General features: G+C 47.3%; 2 protein-coding genes across 2 annotated transcripts; both read right to left on the minus strand.

The window, feature by feature from the left end:
• Positions 1-5,509: 5,509 nt before the first annotated feature.
• FOBCDRAFT_222994 (uncharacterized protein) lies at positions 5,510-7,565 on the minus strand. The gene is made up of 7 exons (XM_059609624.1): positions 7,345-7,565; positions 7,163-7,285; positions 6,542-6,876; positions 6,412-6,494; positions 6,223-6,309; positions 6,020-6,129; positions 5,510-5,970 (listed from the first exon to the last, which is right to left on the minus strand). The coding sequence occupies exons 1-7, from the start codon at positions 7,345-7,347 to the stop codon at positions 5,647-5,649; spliced, it is 1,065 nt and encodes a 354-aa protein (XP_059464877.1). The 5' UTR covers positions 7,348-7,565; the 3' UTR covers positions 5,510-5,646.
• A 3,443-nt stretch (positions 7,566-11,008) lies between these two features.
• Positions 11,009-12,250, minus strand: FOBCDRAFT_135995 (integral membrane protein DUF92-domain-containing protein; the record flags this gene model as incomplete). Its single annotated transcript, XM_059607946.1, is given in 3 exon segments — positions 11,009-11,870; positions 11,890-12,011; positions 12,065-12,250. The coding sequence occupies 3 exon segments, from the start codon at positions 12,248-12,250 to the stop codon at positions 11,009-11,011; spliced, it is 1,170 nt and encodes a 389-aa protein (XP_059464878.1).
• Between the last annotated feature and the right edge of the window lie 2,334 nt (positions 12,251-14,584).

Raw genomic sequence — 14,584 nt, forward strand, 5'->3', positions numbered from 1 at the left:
GTGATAAGCCTGTCCCAGGTGTCCCCAAAGAGAATAAATTAGACGACGTTAAACCAGATGGAATATGAGACTAACCGTTGATGAGGGAGCAGTGACCAGATCTCGATGACCAGATTCAGACTCGAAGAGTCTACACGGCTGATGAGTAGGCCGTTTATAGATGAGTGCAGATGAAGAAAGTCTGTTCTGCTGGTTCTGAATGACTTGTTTGTTTGTGGTTCATATGAAGTTTATCCTTGAGTGTGCCTGTGAGGCAGAAGAACATTCTGCCATCTGCTTGTTTGTGGCCTTGTCTTGTTTGCAGTATTGTTTGCTAGACATCGGATGTGCCTGTGAGCAAGAGGGATATCCTGAAAGCTGCTTGTTTGTGGTGTTGTTGACTTTTGTTGTTTATTCTTTCGAGATTCATGCTGACGAGTAGAGGCTTGCCCCGTTTGTACTCACCTGTGCACTCCGACTGAACAGTATCTCCTCATCAGACGCCCATCCTGGAATCATAGGCATATGGGCCATAGGATTGCGACCTGGGCGATAACGAATGATGGTGTTGTATCGTGACTGGCGGTAAGGCTCAGTCTTGTAGAATAAAGAGCGATCACTCTATGTGACTATGTGTCGATCGTTTGAGTTCCCGACGTCATGTCTGGGCTGCAAATGAAGATGGTGGTCGCTGTCCTTTGTCGGATCGTTGAGCAATTATTTGCTGAACGGTCGAACCATCTCAAGTGCTGTTTAGTCTTCGGTGCCTTGGAGGTGGTGGCTGTCTTATAAATGATCGTGTCTTGTAAGCTGACTGTACAGTGATATTGGAGGCAACGAAAGTCTGGTCGGATTGTGATTATGTAGTTCGCGGTTGCGATATATGCGCGAGCTGTCCCTTAGTCCGGCGGTTGACAGCTGCTTCTTTGTACTCCATCCGTCGTACGGGAGTTGGCCTTCATAGTTTCGGTAACGTCGATGGCCTTTGAAATCCCGGTTGCTCGTAGTTCGTGGCCATCCCTTCTCATCGTCTGCATCTCCTCGTCTTCCATCCTTAGTCCTCCTAATCATCAGACAGATGTCATCCTTCGTATATCCCCTCATCTTCCACCCTATGCCCTTCCATAAGCCTGTGGCTACAACCTCACCACCGTCACCCTTGGTGACCCTTCAACCCCACCCACAACCTGTCTCCGCCTTTCCCCGGCCATTTCGCATTTCACCCTTCTCTTTGCTGGATACTGTTTCCTTTCCACGCCCTTTTTCCCTTTGTTCTCATATCCCTTGATGGCCTTGTAGATATACTCCCAGTCTGACCTTGAAATTATCCTTGGGGTCCCTCGTACTGGGCTTCGCATTTTCTCTCTCAGTCTCATATTCATGATATCGATCCTGACCCCAATCTGTAAATTGACCCTGACGAATATTTGTCTCGGGGTCAAGTTTGCATCTGACCGGGTGCCTATATGCCATGTTGATCTGGGCATGATATTTTTGTGTAAAGCTCTGGTTCGGTCGTGCATGCGTTGTAATTGTATCTCGATGTTGTAATTCAGCTCAATCCAGATATGAATCTTCTCAATTTACTTGATTCTGATGTGATATAACCTCGAAGCTATATATCGTCTTAGTAAGCGTTATGTTATTCGCTCTTGACTTTTTGTGTCTTGACCTTAGATCTCGTCCAAGTTGTGTATTATCTCGATTCTGATTCTTATTTCATACAGGTTTTCGGTTAGATCTGCATTGCAATCCAGTCCGAGTCTGCATATATGTTGCCTCGTGCTTGTTGCATTGAGGTCGCCTACCGGTTTGGTTAGCTTCGCTTTGCTTTATTTTCTTTTCGAGTCTGGCATCATGGTTGAGTCTTATGTTGAATCTGGGCTGTTTGTTGAGGTGATAAATCATCTGTCCTCATGATCGGTTTTGCTCTCGAGTATGTATCTTGCGTTGGTGTCGATTGTCGTGTTAAAAATACGTTTCGCTTCAAGCCCAACTTTCACCACGAATCATTATCTGACCTTGGACTTTAAGGCCATATTGGCCTGATGTCTTTCTTTCTTTCTTTCTTTCTTTCTTTCTTTCTTTCTTTCTTTCTTTCTTTCTTTCTTTCTTTCTTTCTTTCTTTCTTTCTTTCTTTCTTTCTTTCTTTCTTTCTTTCTTTCTTTCTTTCTTTCTTTCTTTCTTTCTTTCTTTCTTTCTTTCTCTTTTTATTTATTTATTTATTTTCATCTCGACCTTGTGTCTTGTCTCAGAGTTGCATTCGATGATGATTCCGTTGCGACGTCGCCTTCAGTTGTCTTGGCTGCGGCTTGTATTGTGTGTCGAGCTCGATTCATTCGCTTCGGTCGAGTGGGTTATTATCACGAAACTGCATTGACTCGAGCCTGGTGTGATATAGTACCAGCTTGTGTCACACTCCTAAGAGTTGCCAGGCATGGATCCTTCTCCAGCTTATGTCTCGCCACGGTGTTGGTGGTATCCTCGACATTCGACGTGAGTTTGAATCAGTGTCCGTGTTCCCTTCGGTCGATTGTCGTTCCCTCTCTATTGGCCTTCGTGCCGGTGACTGTAATGTTCCATAGTGCGTTTGGCCTATAACCCTTGGTATGGGTCTGGTGAGGTCTCGCAGTCATCTCGTTGAAGTCTAATGTTGACAAGGCTACGCCAACAGCTTGATACACACAAGGGCAGGCTCTTCGCTCGTCGTTTTCAGTTGTTGTTTCTGGTGGTCGCTTTTAGTTATCGTTTCTTGTTGTTGTTCCCAGTTGTCATCTCCAGTCGTTATTACTAGTCGCCATTTAAGTGGATGTTCTCAATTGGAGGTCTCAGTTGGATTTTTGAGTCGGGACCCTCATGTTGGTATTGCCTCCTCTATAAGATCATTTGCTGACTTTCCTGTTCCTCTGTCCTCCATATCGCTCTGAGTATACATCTGGCTAACTCAATGATATCTCTGGTCGAAAGATCGCTGATGTCATGAAAGCGTTCATTGTCAGGAGCAGTCGATGGCGGGCGGTACTTATGGCCAATCGTTGATAAACTGTGAGTAGACACAATACAAATCGTTCTTTATATGCTCTTGGTCTCGAATGAATCCAAACTTGATGCGCCGTCGATCAGCTTGGGCGCGTCCAAGGGCTGCATTGTTCAATAATATCACAACTAACAGGTATACACCTGCATCAACTTTGGTATGACCCTTTGAGATCACTATGAAGACTTCGCGAAGCTGTGTTTCTTGACGCATGGTTTATCCAGTTGGTCATTCGTTAGGATGATTCATGTTGAGATTCCATGTTATCGTTGCATTTCGTTTGATGTCCCGGAGTTGTCGACTGGCCGCACCTAGGTCATTCAAATCGGAATCAAGGAATTCGACAACCTCGTTTTCACGGGTCGACGGTCCATCATCCTCACCAACAACTGAAGCCTGCCCAAAACTTGGCTTTCCAGCTGCTGAAAGTCGACCTGATCGAGGTCTCTCATATCGAGGTCTGAAAATTCATCCTCGCTTGAAAGGGCGTGAGTAACACCAGCATCAAGAGACGCTTTAGGTGCACTACTGCCAACAGTCGCACTGGTTGCAGATGCCGCACGAAGCAGACTACTACCCCCAGACTGAACCCACGAAGAAAAGCCACCAGTGATGACCCTCTTTTGGTTCTTATCCTCAAGACTGCCGGAAAGCGAGCGACTGTAGTAGCTGTAGTGTCCTTGCCATGAAGAACCTTTCGCAGAGAAAAGCAAATACTTATATTGATATTTTTCCAGTGACTCCACACTCGCATATAACCCCAATCAAAAATACAGCTGTAACGCAAGTCGTTTATTCTTGCCCAACTCAATGGGAGATTCTTTGCATAGATGGCGATCTCTCTTTCCACTTCGAGGGACGGGTATCGTTCCATTGCCAGTCGCGTCATGGCTAATTAACGTAGACAAGGAACTGCCAGCAGCATGTGACCATGTCATTTTGACCTATGCGATTAGTGATGAAAATTCCCTGCCTTTTGCTGTCAACTGACGTATCAACGAAATTGTCATGTCTGTAAAATGCGGCCGTTGCCTGGCGCCAAGGCCTAGTCTGTCACCGCTGTTCGACTCAATCGAACTCGATATGCGTTGCCGCCATCAGTGTTGAGTGATCGAACGGATAAGGCGCCAACCCTTGCCAATGCCTGAGCATTTCTGGCGCCATCAGGCGCTCTCTTGTTGCATTTCGACTTGCGGCACTATTCGCCCTCGTGTGGAGAGTCATAGTGTCGCTTTTTGTGTGTACTACTCTTGTGTCCTATCAAGTTGCGGCACCGGATTCTGCACAGAGGGATCCCAAGTCGACGGTCAAATGGGGTATGCCACTTTCTCTTGCATTTTCTTTTCCTGCGACATGATGATAAGTGATCTGTCATGACATGACGTAGAGCACATCTCAAGTCTCGCAAAAGTCAAAATGACAAACGAATGAGCAGAAAATAAAGGAACGAACGTTACTAGTCGAGCCGTGATATAAAGTCGACCAAGGCAGCGATAGATTTGGCAGTGGTATCCATATGCTCTTCCTTGTGCCATCTACCATGATGACAGCCTGTTACACGACGAGGGACGTGCTCGACAAGATGCGTACATATTGCTGTGTAAGTCATGTGACGGATCATTCTGAGATGTGCCTTGCGGCGATCCAATTGCTGGATATTGTGCCTGCAGCTTGCATATCACATGTTTCCTCCTCGTGGGTCGTGCCGATTCGTCCTTGGATATTCAAGGACGTCAACCAATGCCGAGAAGGTCAAGTTCATGCGATTAAATCTTCCGAGGCAAGTGCTACAGATATTCTTCTTCCACTATTTGCACTTGGGAATGTGCGCTACGGAAGGTGGGATGGAAGTTTACCGTCACATGTGAAACTTGCGAAAGTTGCGGAGACGCAGTGAAAGCATATCTATTATCTAACATAAAGTACAACATTTGCGCCTACCGACCTTATCTCGCATACCCATCATCAACTGTAGATGGAGTACCCAGCTCAGTCGTAGATTGAGTGCTGATCGTTTCCACCTGCGATAAGCAGAGAGGACCACTAAACGGATCCAGCATCACAGAAGTAGGCTACGAGGCAAATCAAGGAACTCATCGCAAACTGTACGACACTTAGTATGCATGCCAGTTAAGCTACTGTAGCAATAACATTCGGCCACCGAAACGAATACGCGGTACTGGAAAGCACCTGCCCCAAATATTTGGGTTGTAACTTATTGGTTACCGGCGGAAGACCATCCGGGGTAGTCACGTGGCTGTGCCCCACGTGTTGCAAATAAGCTTAAATTCGACAACATACCATTTTCCAACAGCCACCGTCATTGCAATTCAGTTTGCGTCCCTCATCTTTTGATCAAATTAGCATGTTGACCACTTATTCTGGCCGTTGCACAAAGGGCGACACCTCGAAACTTACCTGCAACTTGAAAAAGGATGGTCATACCGACTTACAATCACGGGCCTGACAAAAGCAAAATATAGGCTCAGGATATTTTACTGATCGTTTGTCATTACTGTCCTTCAGGACTAGTTATCATGCTATCTATATAATCAATAGTTTCCCATACCGTCGCGCCGTAAACCATGAGACGGAAACCGTCCGACTAAAATGAACTTCTAAAACACGCTCTAAGCCATGGAAAATTGAAGCAAAACCTTTGTGACACGGTAAGGGTCAGCGTTAGAAGCCGGGCGACGGTCTTCAAAGTAGCCATAGCCCTTGGCAGCGGTTTCGCGTGGCACGCGGATGCTTGTTCCGCGGTTTGCGACGCCCCAAGAGAAACTATCGATCGATCCGGTCTCATGGCGACCGGTTAACCGCAGTTCGTTGTCCTCGCCGTATTCGGCGATACACTCGACGTGGTGAGGCTCCAGCTTCTTCAGAGCTTCCTCAATAACCTTCATACCTCCCTCTTCGCGCATGGCCTTGGTAGAGAAGTTGGAGTGAAGACCCTGTGAGATATTAGTACTACATCTGGAGAAAAGGGGAGGAACTACGCACTGCACCGTTCCAGTCTCCAGCAATGGGTTTGGGGTGCAGGGAGACCTTCGCACCGAATTCCTCGGCGACGCGATGCAAAAAGAATCGTGAAACCCAAAGTTGGTCACCCACTATCAAAATTTGGTGGTTAGTGATATACGGAGTTTTGTGGGGACATGCCAAGGTTTAACCGAGCAGCCCCACATGGAGAAGAATAAACATACTCTCAATGCCGGTGCAGGGACCGACCTGATACTCCCATTGAGCAGGCATGACCTCAGCGTTGGTGCCGGAAATCTTGATGCCGGCATCTACAATCTTGTTAGACATGAATCGTAAACAGTGATCATGGAATGGCTATGATAACGAGACTTTTATGTCTTGATAGAGCACATTCACAGAACTTCACTTACACAAGCAAGCCTTATAATGAGCCTCAACAATATCGCGCTGGACAACCTTGCCAGTACCGACACCGCAGTAATACTCGCCTTGGCTGCGACATTGTCAATTAACGCACAAGAGATGCAGACGTGAACTTACGGAGCAGGGAAGCCACCAGCGGGCCAGCCGTAAGGTCGGTTGTCAGAACCTAGGAGGGTGTACTCCTGCTCTAGACCAAACCAAGGCTCGTCGTCGGCATATGTGTCCATAACCTTCACGCAGTCGTGACGGAAGTTGTACTTGTTGGGAGTGCCATCGGCATTCCAGCACTCAGCAAGAACGATGATGTTGGGAGAGCCGCGGAAGGGATCGGGGTAGACTGCGCAGGGACGGAGGTAGACATCTGAGTTGTCGCCGGGGGCCTGGTTGGTAGAAGAACCATCGAAATTCCACACGGGAAGATCCTCAGGCTTGTATTCCTTCTCGGGGAGTGTCTGCGACTTGTAAGTTGATGTTCGAGTTTCATATAGCTCCTGCTCCCTTGCTCCTTCCTCCTGTCATCACAAACGTGAGCCCGATAGATCGGTGCGCCACGCATCCCCGCATCGTGGAGAATAAGCTTAATCACTATTTTAATGCTCATTCCACAAGGCAGGCGCAACACCGCTTCCAAGGCTCAAGTCGACGCCGCCAGACTAGAGGCGTCATGGCCGGCCTCGCCGTTTCGGATCGGAAGAGGAAGAGTGGGTCCGGGATGTAGAATCGGTAGATTGGACTTACGCGAGACTTGGATCGTGTACCGCCTTCGGCGTCGACCCAGACGTACTCAGCCATGATCATGCCCTTCTGATCGAGCTTGAGGAACTTCTGGAGAGTTTCCGTCCTTGAGGTGATAGGTGCAGCCTATGGGACATTTTGTTAGTCATTTTGCTGATAGGCAGCTTGCCATAAAGAGGACCAACCATTGTGAATGTGGTTTGTGGTTTGTGGTAATAAGATCGACTGAATTCCAAATCAAGGTATGAGAAAGGAGATACAAATGTATCAAACAATCAAACGGATATGTGTAGGATGACCGAAAAACAAAATCTTGGGAGGTCGGGGCGTCGCGGGTTTTATGTTTACGGATTCTATCCGTCTTCTGAAGAAAGGTTGACACTCTCGCCCGCCAAAAGATAAGGATTCCCTGTGGCCGAATGCAGGGGCGTGGCTGTTACCGGCTTTCAGAGTGGGGTTAAGTGTATTCCGTCACTATCCTCGATTGGCGCTCGGCAAGGTCACTCTGAGGAGGGGGGGCGTAGGTTTAACTAACGGACACTACACACACAGGGGAGATACTTGATTTCAACACAGATCGTCTTTTTCTACAGCACGTATTCGTCACCAAAAGACGATGTCTACCGCAACTGACTCCCGTACAGATTGATTGAACTCTTGCCACGCTACTCAGACACAACTCAAGAGGGAGCAGTAGCTTCATTGAGTAGGTCGTTATTCAATCACTTCATAGCCATCCCAGCTCGTGAATGCTTCTCCGGCAGCCGGCTCATTATCAACAATGCCTCCTTCAGTGGGTGGTATCGCTGTCGTAGCGAAACTTTCAGGGCACTGCCGCCTCACAGTAGTGCTGAATACAGTATGACATAACAAGGCGGCTTCGGCGGAGACGGTGTGTGTGCAAGGTACTCATGCTTTCTTTGCCACAGCCGCTCGGCGGGTATCCCCAGCGGCATAAGGCGGTGCTTTTCGTCGTCCTATCTAATCATCACCGGGCCGGCGAGGTTTGCTCGCTGGTTCAGATGACAATTCGGCTCAGTGCCGGCTCAACCTGTTCATTGACAATTAGTTGTCTGAAAATAGGCGGATATGAAGCGCTTTGCTCCGCTTACGGAGCCTCGACTCCATTGGGGAAATGCGACCCAGTGTACCGCAATTAATTGACCCAAAGTCTTATCGCGACAATGACCCATTAACACGTTAAAAGTAGAGTTAATTGCGCGTGTGGTTGTGCGTATGTGGTGCAGCGTGCCCGGATAAGGCATAGTGGGGGTGAGATAAGTGAAAACCATATGCTCCCAGCTTTGGGGATTCAGACCAATTGCATATCCTGCATTCAAAAGCTTCGTGCAGCAATATCTTTCGTCGCTAAGTGAGTCAGTATATTCGCAAACCATAGATAAGAAGACATCCCGACGCACCTCCGTCTTCTTCCCCAGGAAATCGAACCCCCAAAGTTCCCTCCCACTCTCAAGCAGAGGCTATCTGATGGTACCCGCGCCTTTCGTGGGCAAAGATTCTGGGGTTGGGTGGGACGGGTGCAATCCTTGTAGCCTGGCGTCTGGCCCACATTCGCACATGCTACAGAACACAAGCAACGAGGTGCACACAGGGCAGGTCAGAAATAACTCCAGGACCAAACTGCGCCCTGAGCCCTTCTGATGTGAGCCATGGATGCCCCGAAAATACTCCATGCCCAGGACCCAGGCCCAGCTATTTTGAGAGCCACTTAAGGCCTGGTGCTTGTGACTCTCCAGAAAGTCCGACAGCCTCGGTGGTTCCGGTTTGTCCCTGATCTGTTACCAAATCGTTTCTTGAGCCCCAGGCGAACCATACTCATTTTAGTAAGACGGCCCTGTTTCTTTGTTTAACTTGTCCAACCATGGGCAGCAACGCCTAGGCGGGAGTGCAGTTCCTTCTACCACCGCTTCTTTTTTGGGGTTCATTCTCAGCGCTGCCCGGCGACGAGTCGGTGTCTCTCCAAGCACGCCCAGCCTTGTCTGTCATCAACGCCACCCCAAAAAAAGAATACCGTACCCAACGAACCAAAGCCACACACCCGAGATGGACAGTAACTTGCAGGTTCTTATCATTGAGCCGTGATTGGCTCAGGGCATGTTCTGCATAATGCCTGTTATCTCACGTTGGGCTTCGACGGACGGCTTCAAACCCGTTTCAGATATCTTCGTCTCTGGTTGGCTATTTTCACCACTTACCGAACTGTAAATCGCTCATGAATTCCGATTTTCAGGTCCTCTTCCATTTCCCCAGACCGTACGAAATTGCAATGTAGCTTTCGGGACATTCCAGACTTTCAGGCACTTCTCCAGGTCTGCCTTGTCCTGGATTGGGAGGCTGTGGTCTCCGGCTTCGGGGATACGCGATGAGTTGTATAATTGAATTGCTGGGGTTTTGCCGTCAATTATTAGCATCGGTCCGGTCGTGTCACTCGATTTTGCTCACCTCTTCTTCCATTTCTCCCTGGATAAATCATAATTGATCTAGAACTGGAGGGACTCCATTCTGCCGGGTGTCAGGGTTCAATTATTCCCGAGCTGAATCCGACTGGCTGCAACAAACGGTTCTTGTCAGTGGGCTCACACGCACGAGACCATGAGAAAAGATAGAGCCCCTAACGATGCCAGGGGTAATGCATGTTCCGACAACTTAATTGACATGCTCTCAAGTAAATGTATGGTAATGATAAGGCAGGCCAAGAAGAATAACACCAAAGGGATAAGGGCCCCTTTGAGTGAGTCTTTTCAGGAGAAGAAATGCATGTTCAGAAAATTTCTTCATCTGAGGCTCGCGTGAGCTGCCGGTCAGGAAGCAGAGTTACGCAGATCGTTCCCTCTCTGTGAGTGGAAGAACACTAACTATCTCAAAGCAGGAGCAAGTGCTCGAAACTTTGGTTTGGCAACTGCGCTATGGGACAAAGTTGCACCTCCCGTGTCTTTCTTAAACTAAAGTTATCCTAAAATATATCATAGTCTTCTACAGTATTACTGCCTTTTCAAAACTTATCATAAACTCTTCTTAAGTCTCTATTACCTTAGAATAGCAGAATGGCTGCTCAAAGAGGCAATGCTCCTACTCAGTGTCCCACACTGCTGAGATGGAGATCTGCCGCCCCCCGCAATCCCCATTTTGATTCACTACAAGATTGCCAGACCAATCAGACTCAAGCTTGAGACTATTACGCATTTAAATGAGCAACAGGAACTGATCCGATTCTGGGCTTACCCCAGGTTTCCGTCGATATCTTGCTATCTCTGGAAGAGAAAGAGCAATTAATCTCGATCACTAAAGGCCTCATGTCTATTGGATCGCCAGAAGGGGGATGTGAAATGTTTGGCTTTTCTCGCTCCCACCCTCCCGTCCTCCGAGATCTGGAGAATTGGGTGATGGAATCACGTCCAGATAACTCGTTGCGCGAATAAGGTTGAGTCTAATTGTTGAGATACCGTGCCGGCTTTTGAAATCAAATTCTGCCGGTTTCACATTGGACTCAAAGTTTACCCACCTCGGAGTCAACTCCGGGTTTGGCGTCCCGAGATGCTGCAATTTACGCCGAGACCCGGCGGGGGGATTGACGGGGGGTGACGGACTTTCACCGGGGGTTGCCCGTGCCAAGCTGGAGGCACTCAGCATGTGCGTGCGTCTTGACGCACTTCAACACCATTCAGTGGCGACGGATAATGGTGGTTTAAATCTCGTGATGGATCAAAGGGCACCAGAAGGGAAAGCGAGTTGCTTTTTACATCACTTTATTCTCATTAGTCTTGGCAGGAAGGAGCCAAGGTCAAGAATTGCCCTTGACCCTCAAAATGACGTCGCTAACTTGTGTTTCTACACACCCATGACGCTCTGTATGGGCACGTCCCAGTACCAGCTGGCTACTGCCATGCCGCCAACGCTCATCGTAACTGCCATGAGGAAATTGACATCATTGTTGTCCAGAAGATCCCACCCGTTTTCAATGGCCCGCGACGGTCGCTGATCTCCAAAACTTGACTTGCGGTGCTTGTCTTTATGATCGTAGACACCAGCATGAGCATCGTCATCGTCCACAATAGCGGAACCACCAAGCTTCTCTTTTGCCTCGCTCTGCATCGCCTCGGTTTTGACATTCGAATGAGCGGCCGCGTCCGTGGCAGATTCGGCTACTAGGACGCGGTTGCCGCCTTCTCCCTCGACAATCTTACCGGACCGTACGTCCCTGACTGACCGTTGGAATAGGCCACCCAAGAAACTATCCAAGACACTGCCAAGAGCACCCCAGATCACCATGAACCCCATGAACTTGCGTCGCTCCAGCATCGTCCATGGGGCGCCGCCTGCGGGCGTCCGAGATGACTCCTCACTGCAGGACGGTAGGAATATCATGGATGCGGTGACAATAATCATTGACCCCAGCAAACCTGCACCCAAACCCAGCAAGGTGACACCACCGTTTGTTCCGCGAGGCACCTTTCGGAGTGTTGGTGATGTGATCAGTCGAGGTTGTCCTGAAGACAGGATACCAAGCTCGGAGCTGAAGGTATCGGCTGCGACGGCCGCATAATTGGCAATGATTCCAACGACCAGGAGGTCACCGCCCCATGAAAAGCATAGTGATCCCGTGGGATCCGGAGTATTAGGATCGGCGAATGCGGCTTCTCGTTTTCGTAGTTGGTTCGCGTGGAGGACGGAGAGGACAGAGGCCATCAAACTGTTGGCGAGGACTTGACAGATCAGTCAATTGATTCAGGAGTTTCTTCAAGTGCTTACCTTGAACATGTGTTCTAGGCCCTTCTCCTCCAGATGTACCCTTTGAACGAAGCGTATAGTTGGCCTTGATGCCTTCTTTGATCTGAAGCGTCGTCAGACCTCTCCCTTGTCCGTGTAGCGGGCGCAAGTACTTACGTGTGTTACGCGTGTTCCGGCAAGGAAAAATACGCATAGGAGTGCAAATGGAAGATTCCATGGGTGATAGGCGTGTGCGGCAGCTGTCAGAGTCGCAGCGAAGATGCCAGCGGGCGTTAAAGAATTCCTGCTCTTGGCGCGGTAGATGAGCGCGCAAGTTGCGGGGAGAGCATATAGCAATCTCATGGCTGGTGGACTTAAGCACTTAGAATACTGAAGTTTCAGGGCGCAAAAAGTGAGCTGAGGTTTGTCGTTGTCGAGCTTTCTTGTGGTTAATGCAAGCAAGAGCTAGCCGATTTGGCATCAAGCTCCCCTCGTCAGCTGACGTCAGCGATAATTGCGTAGGAGACATACAGCCACGTATGAGAGCTTGAGGAAGAACGTCGCTCGACAATAATAAAATTGCCCGGCTTTGGAATAGAAGACGGGATGTCGTGTTTTATAGTCTAGAATTTCCAGGTTGCCCATCCAAGCGGTCTCTTATCGACTTCTCGACCACTACTTCTTTGTAATAGCCTCCATTACTAGTGTATTATTCCCGGTCCCTCCCTTCTAAGAAACAAATGATGCGCTGAGTTTGTACCCGAGTCTTGAATCGGCAGCGAAGAATTGGGCGGAGGCCAAGTTATCTTACAAAGATGCATGAAGATTGAGTTCTAATCAGGAACTCAAGTAAAGTTTCATGCCAAAAGAGCCTACCCTGAAACTCGGAGTTCTTATCTGAGTGAAAAGCATAGGGCTAAATCATTATACGGGATTACTACCTATCATACAGGCCTGACTTTCTAGTATAATTCAAGGTGACTTTGATCTTATCGGCCTCTTACAGGTCATCGTTTTTTGAGTTGATTTCTTATCCAACTCTTTTGCGCAACGAAATATTCGGCGGAGCCCCCACTGCATTAGGACCTAACGTCGGATACGGGGAAACCGGCCACCCCCAGAAACCGGCCACCCTCAGCAAAACACCAAAAATAAGATCGCGATTATAACTCAATTAAAAACACACTACCACATTTTTTATATTAAATGAAATATATATCAGTGAATATTTAGATAGAACTAAGTATAAAGATCCTCCAGTTTTAATTTTTTAATGCGATATAATGTTCTTTGTGGCTGTAATACTTTTCGCATCTGTTCACAAGCTTTTAAAATCGCTAGAACCTTTGCGAACTTAGTATTTCCATTATATATAACTTTCTTCCTCTTTTTCAGCAGATATTCCTCCTTTTCTAATTGCATTATCGTAATTTCTCTTCTTTGGCATTCAATCTCAAAGTTATGACTATCTAATTGACTGCCAATCTTACGGAAAAGCAGCCTGATAGCAGGGTCTTCAGAGACAACGCCCGGGACAGCTTAGAGGGCCCGACGAAGCTGTACAGATAATCAGGGCGTCATAAGAAGATGAGAATTCTTTCCTTTGGCCGGGGAAATAGCTATAACAACGGGAGCTGGTATCTCAGGAGGCTAAGTAACCATCGGGTTCATCAGGACCTTCGCCAGATTAACTGGCCACAGTCCGGTTGCTTTCCAGCCGGCTAGGGCATTTAACTTCGTGATAGCTTCTTTCCGAGCTTTGTTATAAGTGTATAAGAAGGTAATCTTGCCGATATGACTAGAATCTGCGACAGAAGCAAGATCTAAGAGGAATTTTCGATATGCCCTCTTTAACGGTCCAAAGACTGCAATATCCAGCGGCTATAGGACATAAGAAGCATATACTAGAAGGAAAAGCACGAATATATTATTATTATAACACTCAAACAAGAAGTCTTTAGTCATATAACTTCCGTGACTATTAAGAATTAGAAGATGCAGCTCTTTTGGATTCTCGGGCTTTATTGATAGAATAAACACCGTTTTCAGCCAAATTAACGCAATATAATTATTTATCCAGCCCTTCTCACTGCAGGTAAATTCCCAGTCTTCCAGGAAGTCCAATTTCTCAGGAAAATATTATTATTAGACCATTTTCCCTTTAAAGATCACCAAAGGTCTTAGGACTTTCCCCGTTGCCAAGATATACTCGAGAATTATAATCCAAGACCTTAAACCAGGCTGATAAATAAGTACTGACTTCTTATCCTTACAACCAAGGAATAAACCATTTAGTCCTATCCCTTCCATCATTCCAACTTCATCAACGTTATATCTATTCTTCTACTTAACTATTCGAACTACCAGCATCAACAATAACATAAAGAAGGCCTTAATAAGTTTAGTAGAAGCTCCATTATAACAGTCAGAATCCATACTCTTACCCGATAAAGTCTTCACTTCTTTATTCCTATCTATAAAAGACTATAACCAGCGTTTTCCGATGCCTTCTAGGAAGCCATTACATATTGCAATCTGGTTTGCAAAGTATTAGACCTATTGGTGCAAAACAGGGCACCCTAAGTCAGCTTAGACCATAATCCAGTCTTATAATCTTCTTTCCTGAATAGCTAAGAGCTTTTATTCAGGTTCATAAGCTTATCTTGGTGTTATGGCACCTTTAATTCTATCTTAGAG

The sequence above is a fragment of the Fusarium oxysporum genome, chromosome V, assembly GCF_013085055.1.
Source record: "Fusarium oxysporum Fo47 chromosome V, complete sequence".
Classification (NCBI taxonomy): domain Eukaryota; kingdom Fungi; phylum Ascomycota; class Sordariomycetes; order Hypocreales; family Nectriaceae; genus Fusarium; species Fusarium oxysporum.